Raw genomic sequence first — 20,112 nt, forward strand, 5'->3', positions numbered from 1 at the left:
AAGCTGAGAGAAGGACATTTGTCAGTGTGTTATGTGATCGCTATCAAGTTGATTGTTGTTTTTTTCTTTTATTTAGTGAGCTTGTAAAATGTAATAAAATTAAAGTAATGGTGCGAAGAGTTGATTGGTTGCCCGGAAAGCGATGTAAAATAGAATTATTAAGTGAACAAGGCTACAGTTATAAAGAAATTAGAAGAAAAATTGGTGGAAATTTAACCAAAGGTGGCATTTCTACTGTACACTTTTCCCAAAAGTTTTCCTCAATTTTGGCCACTACTGTATATTTCCCACATCCTATTTTCCCCCATAACAACCACCCTGTGAAGTAGATTGGGCTGAGAGAGAGTGACTGGCCAAAATTATTCAGCTGGCTTTCATGGCTAAGGCAAGACTTGAACTGACAAACTTCTGCTTTCTAGCCTGGTGCCTTCATCACTAGACTAAATTCACCAAATTGGCTCTTTCAGTTTAATAAATTAAATTATAATAGACTATCTTCTAGACCAGGCATGTCAAACTCGCGAGGTCACATGATGTCGCATGATATATCACGACTTTCCCCATTGCTGGCAATAGGATGGGTGTGGTTTTGGTATGACATATCTGGCCCATAGACTAGCAATTTGACATGCCTATTCTAGACTGTTGATTAGGTTTTGGTGGTCTTGTACAGTGTAGAAATACTTTGAATACTATGAGTCTATCCATAAGAATTTAAACATATCCTTTGTATTTATCCTTCCTCAAACAATGTCTCATGAAATTCTACTGTCTTTCACAAGTAATTTGCCATGCAATATTTGGGGCTCATGTTTAACAAATCCAAAGTATACTTAAATAATTACATGATAGCTAAACTCAGGTCATTGGCCAATATGTCAGCAAGGTAAGAAAAATACACATTCTCATGTAACATTATAGCAAACATGAAAGCGCTATTTTAAAAACTTAATATAACATTGAGATCTTTATCAAATATATTCTACATTCTTAGACAATTTTTTGAAAAGGTAATCAGCTTGAAGGCTTTTTCCTGTCATTTCTAAGAACATTTAAAAAAACATTTGTCAATGTTAGCTTTTTTATTGATTTTTTTAAAAAAATTGATGAAGTAAACTCAAACTACAATTGTTTTACATCATTAAGATCTGACTACTAAATGCTTATTCTAACAACATATTTACAGAAGGTTCTTTAGAGAAGTTTTCTTCATTTATAATGAAAAACATTAAATAAATTGAACCTTTGAACAGAATAAACACAGTATTAACATTTGGATGTGCATTTAAGATTTACACAAATTTATATTACAGAAAAGGTAAGTAATATATCTTTCCAGTCATTTATATATTAAAAGTTGAATTGTTTGTGTTTAACTTTATCATTTAATTTATAAAAAAGTTTATAGAAAAGATGATGTGGCCTTGTGGTTAAGATTCTGGGCTTGCGAACTGGAAGGTAGGCAGTTAAAATCCCAAGCACTACATGATGGGATGAACAGAATTTGTGCGCCTCGGCATATAGGTAATCCTTAAGTTACAATAGTTCATTTAGTGACCATTCAAAGTTACAACAGCACTGAAAAAAATGAATATGACACTTAAAAACCATTGTAGCATCCCCATGGTCACATGATCAAAATTCGGATACTTGGCTGCTGACTCATATTCAGGAAGATTGTACTGTCCCAAGGTCATGTGATCACCTTTTATGACCTGACAAAGACTGGGAAAACCAGATTCATTTAACAACCATGTTGCTAACTTAACAACTGCAGTGATTCACTTAATAATTATGGCAAGAAAGGTTGTAAAATGGGGCAAAATTCACTTAGCTGTTTTGCTTAGCAACAAATTTTGGGCTCATTGTCATAAGTTGAAGGCTACTTGTAGTCATATTGGCCACATGACCACAGAAGCATCTTCAGACAACATTGGCTCCCTCTGCAAGGAAACAGATGAGCACTGTCCTATAGAGTCTTATATGACTAGACGAAGCCTTATATAGAAAAAGCTTTATAATTTGGCAGAATATGCAAATGAAACAGGCTAATATATTAAACTAGGAAATATTTGTCTTATAGAAAAGCACCAGCAAATATATTTTCTATGCTATGTGCTCATATATTTAATTAGATTTTAATAGGAAAAAAAGTCTAAAAAAGCAAAGAGAGATCAGAAGTCATATCAGTGATAGAAGTGAAATCTCACAAAGAGAAGACCTTGATTGATTAGGAAATAGCCCTAAAAAAACCCTGAAAATTGAAACGGATAACACACTAACATAAAGTGCAGTAGCTTAATTTTTATATACAGTATATACTTAAAATCAACTACATAGACATTTATGTATTCTGCTTGCCCTTTTGGAAAATGGGGTACTGTATAGCTACCACTGCAAATGTCATTCTCTGTTCCTTTCAATTTGGCGTGTGGTTTGTGTCTGTTAATCAAAGCTTGCTGTGAGATTTAAGAGCAGAGGCAATCTTTCAAGTGGGCTTTAGCTGTTCAGTGTTTTAAAATAAATATTAGGATCATATTTGGCAGCCAGAGAAAACAGCTTTTACTAAGTGGTGCAATTACATCAAGTAAAAATTCCAAAAACAAACATATGCAGCATTAAAATGGTAAGACTTAGTAAGTAGCACAACTATCTGGATTAGCAGTTTTCATTTTAATTGTTGCAGTTTACTCTATTGGAGTTTGAAAGCACATTTTGAACTTAAATTAACAATTTCATAAAAAATAAGTAACAATTCCCAAATATCAGAGATTTTCTTTAAAAGCAAGTAAATAGAAATTTGGAGCCAGATTGATGTAGCCCATTTGCATCAGGCTAGAAATTGGGAGGCCATAAGTTCTGGTCCTGCCTTAAGCACAAAGTCAGTTGGATGGTCTTGGGCTAATCACTTTCTCTCTGACCTGGGAAAAAGGCAATGGCAAACCACCTGTGAAAAAATCTTGCCAAGAAAATTGCAGGGATCTGTCCAGGCAGTCTCCAAGAATCAAATGCAATTATATGGAAAAAATCTAATTGAAATGATTAATGTGTTCATTAATTAGTTATTGATGTTAAATTGATTCCTGAGAATTTGTAAGCAGTAGGAAGCTTCCCTGCAACCTTCCAAAGTAAGCACAAGAGGGCAGTAATAGATAACGTTTTAATAGCTTATCTTCCCACGTGACCTGTGTATAAGAATTACCTATCCAGCTGTTACCTTTGTAAGCAATCTTTGTATAAATTACTCTCAGAAATGGTAAACAACCAAACTATTATTTATTTTTTCAATATTTTACTTGATAAATATCCTACATATTACTTGCATAGTTCTTTTCAGACTGAATCCAACTTGCCACCAGAAAACTATTGCTCCCCCCCACTTTTCATATAAATACAATCTGTACCTCATGTTATATAGGCAAGTGTAACTTAGATTACCATATATTGAAGCATGGAACAAAATCATATTAATGGTTTAGATGCACACAGTGTATAAGGTTTATTTTTAGCTTAGTACAATGTGTGAATAGAGCCACTGAAATTTAAGAATGTATGAACTGAAATTTTACAGCTAATTCAATAAACTATGATTTTAAAATCTGATTTAGCACAATATGTATTAAAACAACATTTAAATAGCTAGGAAAGTTTCCCCACTGCTTTGTGGGCATAGTTATGAAATATTAATGATAAAGCCTCTTTGTAGAATACCTGTTTTAGCTTCAGGGATCCAGACATGAATTAATCCAATGCTCTACATATATATTTTCCTGACAGTGAGTTACACTGCAGTTCAATGGAGCATGCTTTGAATAAAACTTTGTAGTTAAGTCACTGTGGTATTTTTTCAAAAGCCAACAAATAAAATTCTGTTCAACTCATCCTCAGTGCTATGAGGAATTCATGGAAAGTACAGTTTTAAAGATTAATATGACAAATTAAACAAATCTGTAATTGCTGAGAGTGATTATGGATAATTGTTTGCCAGATATTAATATGTATGCAGGAATGGTTTACTATCTATATATTTTGAAATTTGAGATTTTTGCTACACTTCTATTCCTGCTTTAAAAAAATAAAGCAGCAGGGATGTGATATAATTATACAATGTAAAAAGGATAGCTTAGAAATTAAACTAAAATGGAAACATGAAGTGTCATATTTTAAATGAAGAACAATGGAACTATAGTGATGCATGAATAATATAAATATATTCTTGACTGAAAATAATTCTGCATCAGTTAATTGCATCTGTTATTCTGATTTCTCCAAAGTTAAGTAGTACTACTGATTCTTGTTAAAGTAACTGGACCTTGATAATATATCTTTCCCAGTCATTTTCATAGTGGATATTAAACTCCTGTAAATAAACTGTCTCTTAAAAGCTATTTATAACAAAGAGGTTTTTTTTTTCATTTTTTGGATTTTTCTAAGGTTGTAATTCAAATATAAACTTGTTAATCATATATGGATATTTCAGATGCTGAAAAGGGTATGGAAAATGGAAAGCCACTTTAAGATGCAGTATTGTATGAGCACAATAAAGAATTATTGTTTTGTTAGCCTTTTAAATTCTTGTGGATTAGTTCATCTAAATTAATTTCTACAACGGAAGTGTTTGTTTTCCTTTAGACTTGTACAAAATGTGCTTTGCCCTAGTTAAAAAAACCAAACTTTTTACAGTTTCTATCTTCAGTTTCAACAGCTATTCAAAATGGAAGATAATTAAAAACTCAGAAATTTGGAAAATAGGAAGAAGGGGGGGAGCGATTCATCCTCTTTCTCTGGGCACAACCCCTTTCCCAAACGGATGCTTCGGCGCTGTAAGCTTTGAGGGGAGCATTTGGCCCAGAGCAGAACTTGGCTGGGACCTCCCTGCTGCTTTGATTGGCTGGAAGTTTTTTTTTTCGGTGCAGTTTTATCATAGGCGCGGAGAAATTCGGGGCTATTTGCTCAGTTTGGAGACAGAGGTGCGATCCATGCCGCTTCCTCCTCCTCCTCCCCCCCCCCGAGGTTTGGCGCAGAACAGCCAGAGGGCAGTTTGAGTCCGCTGGGTTGAGACCGCGACTCTTTTTCTTTTCACTTTCTTGCAGAATTTGTTTTTATCCTATCGTTCCATTATTTCGTGGCCATGGAGAACGGGGTGCCGTTTTACGATCAACCCGGGACATCGTCCGAAACGGGCAAGTGGCCCTGCACGGAACAGTGCACCCTCAAGAACTTGAGTAGCTGGCGAATGTCCCTCAAGTTTTCGCAAGTGGTAAGTTGGGTTTTATGAATATGCAGAGGGAGGAAGGAAACGAACGAACAGGGGGGGAAAGCCGACCGTCCCTTTGGCGCCGTCTTCCATTCTTTGTGTTTATCTTGTCTTCGTTTTCAGCAGCTCTTAGGCGAGGAAGACTTCGGAATTTTATTTAACATTTATGTATTATTTATATGCATTCTGCCTTTATTATTTTTACAAATAACTAAGGCGGCGAATGAACACATGTAACCCACCTTCCTCCTCCTACTTTCCCTACAGCCACCCTATGAGATGGGTTGGGGTTGAAAGAAAGAGTGACTGACCCAAAAGTCCCCCAGCTGACCTTAAGGTCACGATCCTCCCTTCTAACTTGGTGCTTTAACCACCTGACCATACGGACCCTTTTGTGCCTTTTAAACTCCGCTAAGTCTGGTGGAGCTCACTATCGTCTCACTATCGATGTGTCCATAGAGGGCCCGGGAGAGAAAAGGGCTACTGTCCTGTGGGCTCCTCATCGAATATCTAAAATGTGAACCGTAAACCCGTAAAGTTGCAAACTCTTGTCCGCCTAATTCTGGATAGTTTTGAGACAGTGACTTAGCTTCTGGGCCGTTTATGCCGTCGCTGGTATTACAGATCTGAAGACGCCGTTCTTGCGGCTTATTTGGGGCTGTTTTCACATCATTCTGAGAAGCTGCGCTAGGCAGTTTATTTTTTTCTAATCGTTGTCCATAGCACAAGCGGCATAGCTCGCTAAAATTTTAGAGAGGACTGCTTCTCGATTCGGGCAGTTTTTGCTTGGAAATAAAGGAACTGGAGGTAGATCTTGAGATCTTGAGCCATAATAAGTTTGGGATGATGTATATTGTGATTCAATATATCTGGGGCCTTTCAGATGGTATTAGATATTAGGCTTGAATGACTAGTGTGTGTGAGGTTACTAAAAAAACAAATCCACCAAAGTGAAGTACAAAAGGGGATATACACTTAAAATTGTAGAATGTCAATCCCAGAATTTATTTTGAATAATAGAGATGAACAGAGTTTCTAGATCTAGCATAGCCAGTCAGATTCCTGATTACATTCCTCTTGCGTTTTGTATTTCAAGAACACAAATTAGGTGCAAAAAAACTCATTTTGTTACAGATTTCATTGATCAATTGGATATTAAAAATCCTTGCAAGCTACTCATAGTTCCACGAGCAAATCCAGCTTTATTCTCTGCTCCCACTGCTTGACTATGTATTTTGCATCAAGACATGGCCTCAAGTCGGTTTAAAGGAGATGTGCATTACTCTATTTTTTACATTAAAAATAACTTATTATAGGACACTAAAGTTAGGAAATTGAAAGACTAGAGCCAGGGGTTTTCAACAAGAAATTAATGGATTAATTACTATAGAGGAAATGATGACAGCAATTAAAGAATTAAAGTTAGGTAAAGCACCTGGTACTGATGGATTGACATCAATTTATTATAAGATTTTGATAGATGAGTTGATAGAACCTTTAAGGGAACTTTTTAATAATATATTACAGGGTTTAGAGACCCCCTTGTCTTGGGGTAGAGCTTTTATATCTTTGATCCCAAAAGAAGACCAAGATCTTACTCTACCAAAGAATTATAGACCTATATCTCTTTTGAATGTAGATTATAAGATTTTTTCGAAAATTTTAGCTAATAGATTTATGATTGTGTTGAATCAACTAGTACATATGGATCAAACTGGCTTTATAACTGGAAGGTATATGAAAAATAATGTTAGACAAATTATTAACTTAATAGAATATTTGGATAAGAACAACCAAATCTCTGCAGGTTTGATATTTTTAGATGCTGAAAAAGCTTTTGATCAATTAAATTGGCAATTTATGTTAAGATTGGTTGAGGAAATGAACTTTGGAGATAAAATTTTACAGGCTCTTCGAGCCATTTATCAAAAACAAACGGCACAACTTATAGTTAATGGAGGTTTATCAGAGGTATTCTCAATTGAAAAGGGGACCAGACAGGGTTGTCCATTGTCTCCATTGCTGTTTGTTTTAACTTTGGAAATTTTATTGATTAAAATTCGGGAATCATCGAAAATAAAAGGAATAGAAATTAATAAAAAAGAATATAAACTAAGGGCCTTTGAAGATGATCTGGTTGTTACTTTATCTCAACCAATTCATTCCGTAATGGAGTTGTTACCATTGATAAATCAGTATGGACAAGTTTCAGGTTTTAAAATTAATAATAATAAGACTAAAATATTGCCTAAGAACATGACCAACTTGGATAAGGAGACCCTGGTTAGATTGACAGGCTTTGAGGTCGTTAATAAGGTAAAATATTTGGGTGTTATTCTATCTGCTTCCAATGCAAAACTGTATAAAAATAATTATGAAACGCTGTGGGTTAGAATGCAAAAGGATTTGGATAATTGGAAAAAGCTGCAATTGTCCCTTTTGGGGAGAATAGCAGCGATTAAAATGAATGTCCTGCCAAAATTTCTTTTTTTATTTCAAATGATACCTATTTTAAAGAAAGAAGCAAATTTAGATGAGTGGCAGGTATCAATAAATTTATCTGGGCAGGGAAAAAACCAAGAATAAAACTTAAAATTTTACAAGATATACGAGAGAGAGGTGGACTTAAGGTACCGAATTTGAAATTGTATTATGATGCTGTGGTCTTAACATCAATCAGTGATTGGGTTAATCTAACAAATGTAGATATACTCCTTTTGGAGGGGTGGGATTTACTTTTTGGATGGCATGCCTATTTAATTTATAATAAAAAGGTTGATAGGGTTTTTAGATCTCAATATCTTAAGAATTTCTTTACTTCGGGTTTGGAAGAAATATTATAGAAGTGATTCAAGAATTCTATTATGGGCTATTCCATGGCATGCAATAGAAGGAATAAGGAGAGGAGTTAAGATGGATACTATTTCTTATACACAATTACTTAAGTGGGATGGTAAAAATTGGCAATTAAAATCTATGGATGAATTAGCACAAGAAAATATTATTTATTCATGGTTTCAGTATAGACAACTTTTGGAAAGGTGGAAGATAGATTATAAGGTGGGCTTGTTTAGAGAGGATGAGAACTTGTTAAAACAAATTAGAGATCAAAGTTGAACCCATATTAAAAGAATTTATGGTGTCTTGGTGGAATTGGATTCATAAGCAGAGCAAGTTAAAGACTGTATGGTTAAGTGGGCACAAAATTTTGATGAACCAATTTTATTAGATACATGGGAGATTATTTGGGTGAGGAATGTTAAATTCATGCAAGCCCAAAACTTATGGGAAAATTTTTATAAAATGTTTTATAGATGGCACCTTGATCCACAAAAGATGTCTTGTATGTATCCAAACCTGCAGCCTAAATGTTGGAGATGTGGTTGCTTGGATGCTACTTATTATCATATCTGGTGGTCATGTAAAAGTATAAAAGCTTTTTGGATTAAGATATGGTGGAATATTCAAAGAATTTTTAAAAGAAGGATAAAATTTACTCCACAATTGTTCTTATTTGGTATTGTTTCGGATTGTGATGACAAAGAGATTATTTTAATTTAATTACTGCAGCTAGGTTGTTAATAGGGCAATATTGGAAGAAGGAATCTTTGCCTACTTTGCAAGAATGGTTTTTTAAAGTTTCTTGCTTAGTGGAAATGGCAAAAATTTCGGCTTTCTTGAAAGATCAATCACAAGAGAAATATCTCTTGGTGTGGAAAAGATGGATAAATTTTATACAATATAAGTATGATATAAGAAAATATTTAGCTTTTGAATAATTTATATTTAAAGTTTAAGATATTATCTAGAAGTGTAATTATTATTATTTTTTAATTTTTTATTTTTTAATTTTTTTATCTTCTCTTTTTTTTCCTTTTTTTGTTTTTTATATATAATGGAGTTAAAGTATTTTTCAACTTGTTTATTGAGTGTAATTATATTTGCTTAAGGTTTATTTGGGTTTAAAACTTTTTTTCTTTTAAGTTCGAGTTAAGCCTGTACTCAGCTCTGGGAAGAATGGGGGAGGGTTTTGGGGTGGGTTAGGAGGAATTGGGGAAGGGGCTTTTAATAAAAAAAGATTGATGTCTATCAGAAAAAAAGTAAAATCTCTCTCTTCCATATTATGTTCTCGCCAATAATCTCGCAAATCCCAGTCCTCTTTCAAATCAAAAAAGGCCTTAGGTAATTTAGCCTGTTTAAAAGAAGTAGAAGATCCTTTTTTATCTCTATATGTATCCAAAACTCCATTCCAGTCTCCCATCAATATAACAGATCTATAATCCAATGAAATCAATTTTTGATGTAAAAGCCTGTAAAATTGCTCTTGTTGTTGATTTGGAGCATACAAACCCACTATAAGTATTTTTTTATCATACATTCCCACTTCAATCATTACATATCTCCCCTGAGGATCGGAATCTATTAAAGAAGCTGATAAATTTTGCTTAACATAAATAACTACACCCCCTTTTTTCCCAGGAGCAAAAGATACAAAATGAGATCCCAATCGGGCATTAACTAATATTTTTGATCTTTAGAAATAATATGGGTTTCCTGCAAACAAACAATATCATTATTATGTTGCTTCAAATAATGAAATATTTTCTTCCTTTTCTGTGGAGAATTAAGGCCATTAACATTCCAGGTCAGGAGCTTTGCCATCTCCTCCATCCATTAGCCTAGAGAAGAGTGCTTGGAGATCTGCCATCGAGGATTGCACCGATGATCTCTTAGGTCTTGCTCCTCCCACAGGCTCAGAAACAAATTCTTGTAATACTTGTTTAACCTCCTTCTTCTGTTGTTCCTTTTCTTTACGCTTATGTGCTGCTCGAGTCATTCTCTGCTCCTTCATCTCAGCTTGTTGGTGCCACTCAGCCTGTATTTTCCCAGCTTTCATCAATACATCTTCTTCATATTGCTGTTCTGCCTCCTTTTCTTCCAAAACTTTCAACATTATAGGTGGTGATGAGCGCGCTCCCAGGACCGAAGTATAAAACTCTCTTGCTTTAAAAACAGTATTAAGTCTATAACATGTCCCTGCGTGACTCACCACAATTCCAGTCGGAATATCCCATCTAAATAGCATCTGCCTCTTTTTAAGTTCATCTGCTAAAAAAGCAAACTCTTTTCTTCTTCTTAAAATTTTAGATGGGATCTCCTTTAAAATTATTACATCTTGTGCAGCAATCTGAAATCTCTTGTTATAAAAAGCTTGTATAATTTCATTGCGCAAAGATCTTTTCCCAAAATAAATTACCACATCTCTTGGCAGATTTCTCTGTTTTGCCACCCAAGAGTTGACTCTAAATATTTTTTCAATTTCTCCAAGTATTTCCTCCTTTTCTCTATCCAAAATCACAGCAAAATCATTTGCCACCATCTCTCTCAAGTTTTCTTGCATATTTTCCCTCAGGCCCCTGATTCTTAAAGCATATTCCATCTCTCTGTATTGAGACATAACAATTTCATCGTGTGAAATTTCCATCTATTTTTCCATTCCTTCAAACTTTTCCTCCAATATATCCACTTTATCTACTACTTCTTCAACACAAGAATCCAACTTTTCAACAACAGAAGCAAGTCCTTTTAGGGCCAGAAGTATATCTTGCCTCAAAATATTATTATTCTCCACTAAAATCTCTTTCACTTCTCTAATTTGAGATATAACATTTCCCATAACATCTTGCAAGTCTTTTACCGTAAGTGGTTGTACAGGAGGAGAAGATGGTTGTTGGACTGGTAATATCACCAGAGAAGAGGCCACCTTAGGTACTGTGGAAGCTTGACGCTTTGAAGCCATTTTAAACAAAGGAAAAAGAAATTTTTTTTTCTTTCCTCCTTCTTAAAAAAACAGTACGAAAAAAATCCCAAGCAAAAATAAAGAAATAAACAAAAGAGAGGGAGAATAACCGAACACAAGTCTCTTTCAAAAAACCATAAGATAAAAAAGATAAAAAAAGAAAAAGTAACAAAGTAACAAAATCCATTTCGTTTCCTTTCAAGCACTCAGAAAAAAAAGCCTCAGATCACCATTTTACTTTCCCTCTCAACCAAAAAAAAGAGAAAGTGAAAATAATTCTTTAAAATTAAAGTCCAAATAAATCCAAAAAGTAAAAATTCCCCGATCAGCTCTGTCCGCTTTTTTTAAATTAACTCACCAGTTCTCTATAATTGCGGAGGTGGGAGCGGCGTCTTGCTTTGTCCCGAATGACAAGGAACAAAGACAGCTGAGAAGCGGAGATTCCCTGAACTCCGTGGGAGCACTCTTTTTACCCCCAAAAAAACTTCTTTGGGGATTTCAGAGGCTCTACCACTATTCAGGGTAGAACTCCCCTCCTTCCTTTAGCCCAGGAAGGAGGTTTGGAACCGTGGGACAGCTGATATCTGCTGTCCTCTGCGGTTTTAACGCTGTCTCAGAAGGACGGCTAAAAAAGTAGCCACCATCGACATCGCGACACCACCGGAATGTTGTTATAAATGTTATTTATGTGTGAAATTGGGCATTTTGTATAGTGCCTAAAAAATTTATAGAATACCAAAAATGGGACATCAAAGTATAGAACAGTTAACATTTCACACATTTCCTAGGCATCCTATGCAATGCCAAAAGATAAATTAGCAAAGTATAAATACTCCCATTAAAATGCTACTCTAACCTTCCTTGTTGCAACAAGTTTGACAATGCTGGTCTTTTTCTCTTGTTTTTTTTCATTAAAAAAGTCCTGCACTTTATTTTGCATTTCTTCCTTCATTTTCATATACATCTATTCAATAAAGGATTAGGGTTAACCCTAACCCTAATCCTAACCATTTTCATGACTCTCGTTTCATATTTTACCTAAATAGTACTTTTCACTCTGCATAATGCCTAGGTCATGTATACAGTGCCTAGGGAAAATATATAGTATGTTGAAATAACACAGACATTTCATACTTTGCTTAAAAAGTCACACATTCTATAGATTTCATAGGCATTCTATACAATGCCAGCTTTTCACACAATGTCAGTAATATAAATCATACAGTTCTGCAACTCTCAGGAAAATTGTTTCAGAACGCACAAAGGTGTGAATATAGCAGCTGCCTGCTATTTCTTAAACCAGCTGTGCAGTCTTTGTAAAGATACAACTATTTTAAAGAGTAATAGCTAAATGCTATGTCATACATCCACACAGTGCCATTTCTGAAATAAACCTAAAGCAGTGCAGAGTCCTGATAAGTACTACACCCTGCTGACTCTGTCATCCACTCACTTGGTGAATGTTAGGTTGCATTCCTTGTTCTCTGATAATAATGTTTTATATTTCTAATTATTGTTGTACAGATTTTGCTTCAGTGTTAACTGTTTATTACCCTGCATGTCATCCAGAGTGGCTTTGGTGATTGATTATCAGTAATAAATGGATTAAATAATAATTCATTAAATAAATTTAAATAAAGAAATATTTTGTTGTGCTGACATATTTTGCTGAGCAATATTTCTTCCCATATCACCTTCAAATATTTGTTTTGTTTTCCTTTCCACTGAAAGGAAAAGGTAATGGCTGTAGTTTGATAGTAATAGAAGAGAAACATACAATTTAGCAGATATGTGTATAACTTAGTCATTCAAGCCTTGTTCAAATTTTGACATAATCTTGAATTATCAATACATGTGCAGATTCCTTTCTTGAAGCCTGGAATCTAAAACAAAGCACTTCTTTACAAAATGTGTCTTTTAAGATAAGAAAGAAGGATTTGTTACATAGAATTGAATCATCGAATAAAATAAATGATTTCTTGCTTCATCATCTTTATTCTTTATTAACAGATCCTATCCTTCCTAGCTTTTGTTGCTGAAGAAGCTGTGAAGAGGTGCAACTCCTGTGCTGGACTTTACATCTTTGAGTTTGCTAGCTGCACTGCCTTTATTTTAAGCATCTCAATCCTGGTTTTATACTGTACTGCTCTTTATCAAAAGGCTGGAGAAGACAGAGTAACTTGTGTGGTAAAGAGGCATTTTTTCATTTTTGTAAGAAACTGGAAACACAAAATTTAGTATGGTCGACAGAGAAGAGCTTCAGTGACTCCATTTTAAAGATTTCAAACAATTGTTTTTCCTTTCATTCTTTTCAAAACTTTGTTGCATTAAGGCTAGACCTACAGAAGTTTATTTTATTTTATTTTGCTTGCAAGGAATTGTTGCTTCACATCTATGCTGAGCTTATCTCACGTCAATAAAAAAGATACTCAGTAGAAAATGAATGAGAGTGATTTTGAGCTGGGGCAAGCACTTATATCATTATTTTAACTTTCCAACCAGCAATATGTGGTATTGATTAATTTAGATTATAAAAATGTTATTTGAATATAGGTACTCCTCAATTTTCCATAACTCAACCCAAAATCTGTGTTGTTAAACAAGACATTTCTTAAGTGAATTTTGCCCCATTTTACCACCTGTCTTGCCACAGGTCGTAAAAGTGAATCATTAAGTGAATCATTACAGTTATTAAGTTAGCCCTGTTAAGTGAATCTGGCTCCCCCATTGACTTTGCTAGTCAGAAGGGCACAAAAAGTGATCACATGATCCCCAGGAAACCACAACCATCATACATATGAGTCAGTTGCCAAGCATCTGAATTTTGATCATGTGACCATGATGATACTGCAATGGTTGTAAGTGTGAAAAACAGTCATATGCCACTTTTTTGTTGTAACTTTGAACGGACACTGAACAAACTGTGGGAAGTTGAGGACTACCTGTAATTAATATGATAAAAATGAAGGAGAAAAATTGACATGTATGGTACTTTTACTTTTTCTTCTTTTGTAGGATTTCTTTGTTGCTGCAACAGTAGGATTGCTGTTCCTCCTGGCTTCAATTATATTTACTGTAACTGCTGAGAAGGCACTGATTGAAAATACTGCAACTGTGAGTTCATATTTGACAGATTGCTAGAATTGTTATTAAAGCAGGAAAGGACAAGTTACAGGTCTTACTCTTGCTTCAATTAATTGGTTTTGAAGTGGAAAGGCATAAAATAGCTTCTGTCTTGTGAAGCAGAAGTGGGGGAGAATGGTGCTTGCATTTTTATGAGAGAAGAATATCACTTCAGAACCTAATTTCTTCACTATTTCAACTCATCATTAGGTAGTATATACTCACAGGGTATATCCTTACTCTATCTGACCAATTTATTTACACTATGCAACAAACTAATGGTGATTCTCTATCTATCTGTGTGTCTGCCTGTCTATATTGTGTGTGTGTGTTTCTATCATCTCTCTATCATCTATCACTAAAAATCAAAAATTACTTGATGGCACATACTCTAACAATTGAGATGGTAGTACTAAAAACTCAAAGACCAGGAGTAAACAAGCCACAAAGTAACCTGCTTCTGGAAATTATTATTTAAGCTGTATTATACTACTACTTTTCTTCAAATCATTTTTAAAAAGCCATATTAGCAGATATATTTAGGTGTTTGTGCCCCTAAAAGTTTTCCTTTTTTTCTTAACGCTATTGCACATACAAATAGAGAATTCAGCATTTAAACTAGTGTGAGCATATCTTACTTTGCATAAAATTGGCACTATAAAAATCTTCACCTGTTTTAAAAGATAAATTTGTTCCCATATAACATAAAACCACTTACTATGTAAGAGAAAAGGAAATTCATTTGCCCTGTAGTCTGGCACTGCAGCAAGCAAAGCTATTTATTGGTCCTTTGCAATGAAAATGAGGAAAGAAGCCAAATGAAAGATCAAAGCATGTTTGAAGCACTACAAAATGTATGTAAGGAAATGAATAATTGCAAAAATCACTCTAGGGTAGCTCAAGTTGTACAAAAATTGCTTGCAGCCTAAAGAAAACCACAAATACATATCTCAATTAATTTTGTACATTTTGGAAATGTACAGTATTGCCATTGGTATGGAGAGGAGACTATATTCCAGAGCTCCTCCTGTAAATGCTGCAGCTGGATTGTCTTGGAAAAGTTCTGGCCATTAGTCTTAAAGAGGAATAAAGGAAGATGATAGGAGCACAAAAATGAAACAAAACAAAAAAGAGTCAGTGAGTGAACAATATTGTAGTTTGATAAAATAGTAATAAATCATTGTCATTCATATAGAATAGAGGAGGCAACTTCCCAGGGCTGATGGCAACGAAAGCAAACCTGAAAAATCTCAGGTGGTGTATTTTGACCCTTAGCACTTAGAAAAGGTTAGCAAACCCTTTTCACTTTCAAATTGGCGCTTTCCTTCCCTCCTGTTCTTGTAATGCTTTAATTAAATTCTGATTTCTCTCTCTTTTTCTATACCAAATATACCAAAAGGCAACTGGACTTTCTTGGGTTTTTTTTTTCTTTGAAAACATTTCAGTTCTCATTCAAGAAGCTTCTTCAGCTCTGACTGACTGGTGAGGAATGGAAGGATTTATATTCTTTGCAGTCATCTGGTCCTTACCACTCTGAGGACCTGAGCACTCTGCAGTAATCAGTTTACTGCAGGGAATATACATCCTTCCTTTCCCCACCAGTCAATTAGAACTGAAGAAGCTTCTTGGATGAGAAGCAAAACATTTTCAAAGAAAAAGACCAAGAATTGGATTGTTTCTGTGTACGTGCATAGGTGATTGTGGTTTTTTTTATTCAACAGACATTTGGTTACTGCGCAAGTACATTATTTCTTGTGGATGCTGCCCAAATAATCATGAAGCGTATCGTTGAAGAAAAACTGCTGGAGACCATTCCAACAGTTCGATGCAATCGACGTGATCGACGTGAGATTCGAATGTTAAATAATCAGCGGGTCTAAGATGTAAACCACAATGGCTTTATACTGCATGCTGATCATAGTTGAAGAGATACTGTCCTTTAAGATGTATAGGTAGTCCTCAACTTATAACCATTTGTTTAGTGACCATTCAAAGTTACAATTGCACTGAAAAAGTGACGTATGGCCGTTTTCATATTTGTGACCGTTGCAGCATCCCCACAGTCATGGGATCAAAATTCCAACTCTTAGCAACTGGCATGTATTTATGCTGCTTGCACATAATCACCTTTTGCGATCTTCTGACAAGCAAAGTCAATGGGGAAGCCAGATTTACTCAACAACTATATTATTTCATTCATCAACAATGACAAAAAGATCAAAATGGGGCGAAGCTCACTTAACAATTGCTTAGCAATGGAAATTTTGGGCTCAATTCTGGTTGTAAGTTGAGGACTACTTGTATCTAGATTATTAAGGTGACCAACTTTTTTACAATGAAAAGGAGGACACAAATAAATTGAAGAAAAAATATCGTAAATAAAAGAAACATTTTATTAATTGCAACAATAATACAGACAACTTGCATGTGCAAAGTTTGCCAGCCGGGTGTTTTGGTGTGCTCAGCAGCAATTCCTACTGGCTTTCGAAAGCCAATAGTGAGAGTAGCACACCTCATGCAAAAGTTGAAAAAAAAAAACATCAAAAAAAGGTGCCAGAACACCGTTCTGAGCTTTCTGTGAGAAAAAAAAAGCCTTGCAGATTAGTCTTCAATTATCGAAAAGGAGGACATGTAGGAGGACACTTTTCAAGGGAGGACAGAACTTACAAAAGGAGGACTGTCCTCCCTAAAGGAGGACGGTTGGTCACCTTAAGATTATTGAATTTTATTTCAGCTTTGTACTTAATCTGTACAATCCTTATTCAACAGACTATATACTATACTATACTATACTACTTTCATATATCATTTCTGAATTTCCTAACACTTGCACTCTTTTTACTTTTCATATATATATGACTAATAAATGTGCAGCATTCTGCTGAAAATAAAATTTTAACTAAGATTGTTAAATCTTCATGCATTGCTTTTCACAATAAATATAGAGAAGCATTAAGCAGTTTGATGTAGTCATTCATATTCAAATTCATATATTTATTTTTTAATCTTACTGTACCTATAGATGTTCCCACATTGTACCCAGTAAACATTTTATTATTCCTTCTTAAATCACATCAATCATCTTAAAATTTTAAAAAAGTCATGGGGTTTTATTGTCAATATTTTGAAAAGTAAAATTTCTATAATACAAATGGAAGCTGCATCAAAAATTGCAAGGTATATCCTGTTCAGCATTCCAGAAACTATGTCCATTCTGCTTTCCCAATAATTAGACATTTTCTCTTCATACCTGTAGGATTTTTAGCGTATACATCTAGGTTTTTGGTTCTGTCATTAGTCATCCAGTTCTTGATAGCCTTCAACTTCCACTAATCATAGCTTAAGCCAGAGATTGTACCACTTTTAGGATATGCCACTATTCGAGTACTACCAGTGGCATAGCAGGTGACCATGGCCTGCTTGACGCTACTCACTGGACAGAGCTGACTCTAGACGGCTGGGTCAGAACAGAACAAGTCGCACTGGCTAACTCAATATGGGGACAATTTGATGCCCCACAAACTCCTTGCCTTCCCAAACTGCTAACAACCAAGTGCATGCGCGTGCGCACACACACACACACGCACACACACTACATTCCAGGTTTGTGGACTTTTATTCACAGAGGAAGGAGAGGGCCTTGTCCCCAAGCCCAGACATGGTTGGCAATTTGCTAGGTCAGATATGGATACAAGTCTCCAAGCTTGGTGTGTGTGTGTGTGTGTGTGTGTGTGTGTGTGTGTGTGTGTGTGAGAGAGAGAGAGAGAGAGAGAGAGAGAGAGAGAGAGAGAGAGAGAGAGAGAGAGAGAGCACGCTAAAGAGATGTTCTTTTCCCAATCCCAGACATCCTTGGTGTTTCCCTGTCTGGTGCCCCTTCCTGGCAAAGCAGGAGGTGGAGGATGTTTGCAGGAAGCAGTTTCCTCTGAATCCAACTTCTGGCTTAACAGATCTCTGTTAAGAGCAAGAGGAGGCAGCAGGGGAGCAGCACTCCTGGGTCCTGCACAAGGGAGGCTGGCCCTTCTCAAAAGGGAATTTCCATTTCCAATTGTGGGTGGTAAGAATGCTGGCTTGTTGGTGCAGCCTTCCCTCACACAGCTCCCCTACCACCCCCTCCTCCTCCAGAGATCTGCAGGGTAGACATGGATCTGGAGGGCAAGGTGCAGCCTCCATATTGGCTACTTCTACTTCTCCAAGCCCTCCTCAATTAAACATACATTATATAAAACACAGCCAAAAAGAAAACATAGTTAAATCACTAATTACAGCTCTTCACATATTTTCTGGAAAAAACACCTTTATTAATGTTAGGAAGGAAGAGCAAACCTTATTAAGGAACTCTTATCAGGAAGGGAATTGAAGACCCCAAAAGGTCTCATTCTTTCTAATCTGCCTTCCCTTTGAGTCTTTAGTTCTCGTTATTTTATTATTATGTATTTAAGAAGACGATCAAAGGCCTCTGTAACTCAGGATACTCACCTTAAAATCAGAACCCAGAAAAATTTAGTTACTTCACAATATGCCCTATGAAGAATGAAGATAATCTTTGGGCCCTGAGAGCATGCAAGTATTAAATCAGAATATTAGTAGCACACCTGTCAGTAACTGGAAGTGCATGTCCATGTACTTCCCTTTCCTGTCTCGCAATCCATACATTCTTTAATTTTCAGACACATCTTTTTCTCATAAGCTCCTTAAAAAACCAACAAGGTATACTGTAATTAGCAGGAAAAATAAATCTAACACTCCTGAATTCTTGCCCCAAGAGGGAAAGAAAAGTCCACAGCCTGCAGTTTACTAGCAAAGTTGTCAAACAACATAGTTATTGCTGCTAAAGGCAAGAATAAATAACAAATCAATTTTGCAGCTCTCTCCTGTTACTACATCCTCTTACCTCCAGAATGTGACCTGGGATTGCACAAGGGGCTAGGCTAAAATCTGGTTGAGTAGTTTGCAGCCCGGTGTTCAGTACTGACCTTGCCAATGTGATTTTAATCGCCCAGGAAGGGATAGGAAAACCCAAGGAAAACTTTGCAATCAATATACCATGGTGAACTCTGCTTGTTTTGCCCTATTTTGATTCTCCTGCCCAGTAGCAGCCCATCGATTTTAGAACTTCATGGCCATAAAGACAGAGGCCTTCAACTTCCCAATCCCTGCTTAGAGAGGGATTTTCATTTTAGCCAGGGTCAGGCCATACTCCCCCAATCAAAGGAAAACCCCAAATCCGGAGGGCTAGAAAGCAGCCCAGCCACTGCACCCCTCCGGTTCCTTCTCCTTGTCCCCTGGGCAAAGACGTAGCCATTGCTCCTCACCATAGCTGGGGCGGGACTTGCAACTACCTCTATCCAGTAAAGCAGCATTCCTCCAGGACTCCCTTCTGCCACCATGCCAGCAGCCCCGACTAAAGGCCGTGGCTGCAACCTCGCCCTGTCAAGGAAGGGGGCGGTAGCTGAGACTACAGCAGATCTGTGGTATTATGTATTTTTTCATGTATAGTCCTAGAGGAGATCAACCCTGACTGCTCTTTAGAAGGCCAGATCCTGAAGTTGAAACTCAAGTACTTTGGCCACCTAGTGAGAAGGAAGGACTCACTGGAGAAGAGCCTAATGCTGGAAAAGATTGAGGGCAAGAGAAGAAGGGGACAACAGAGAATGAGGTGGCTGGATGGAGTCACTGAAGCAGTAGGTGTGAGCCTAAATGGACTCCAGAAGATGGTAGAGGACAGGAAGGCCTGGAGGAAAGTTGTCCATGGGGTCGCAATGGGTCAGACATGACTTCGCAACTAACAACAACAACAATTTTGTGGAGCTAATATCTACTGAAAAATAGCAACATACATGAAATGAAATCAAGATGAAAAAGGAACTCTAAAATATAGTGGATTTTTAATAAACATTCTTCATTCTCAATGGATCTTATGTCAATAGGTATA

At 36.0% G+C, this 20,112-nt stretch overlaps 1 protein-coding gene across 1 annotated transcript; it reads left to right on the forward strand.

Annotated features, from left to right (window-relative positions):
- Positions 1-316: 316 nt before the first annotated feature.
- Positions 317-16,203, forward strand: CMTM6 (CKLF like MARVEL transmembrane domain containing 6). Its single transcript, XM_039336320.1, has 4 exons — positions 317-5,260; positions 13,068-13,244; positions 14,073-14,171; positions 15,902-16,203. The coding sequence occupies exons 1-4, from the start codon at positions 5,132-5,134 to the stop codon at positions 16,058-16,060; spliced, it is 564 nt and encodes a 187-aa protein (XP_039192254.1). The 5' UTR covers positions 317-5,131; the 3' UTR covers positions 16,061-16,203.
- The last annotated feature ends 3,909 nt before the right edge of the window (positions 16,204-20,112 follow it).

This window comes from Crotalus tigris, unplaced genomic scaffold, assembly GCF_016545835.1.
Source record: "Crotalus tigris isolate CLP2741 ecotype Arizona unplaced genomic scaffold, ASM1654583v1 scf7180000017666.27876245, whole genome shotgun sequence".
Lineage (NCBI taxonomy): Eukaryota > Metazoa > Chordata > Lepidosauria > Squamata > Viperidae > Crotalus > Crotalus tigris.

Bases quoted from the DNA above. Each gene is read 5' to 3' on its own strand.
- CMTM6 (XM_039336320.1), top strand. From the start codon at position 5,132: ATGGAGAACGGGGTGCCGTTTTACGATCAACCCGGGACATCGTCCGAA. The intron at 5,261-13,067 runs GTAAGTTGGGTT...CTTTATTAACAG, and splicing joins CCCTCAAGTTTTCGCAAGTG to ATCCTATCCTTCCTAGCTTT. The intron at 13,245-14,072 runs GTAAAGAGGCAT...CTTCTTTTGTAG, and splicing joins AAGACAGAGTAACTTGTGTG to GATTTCTTTGTTGCTGCAAC.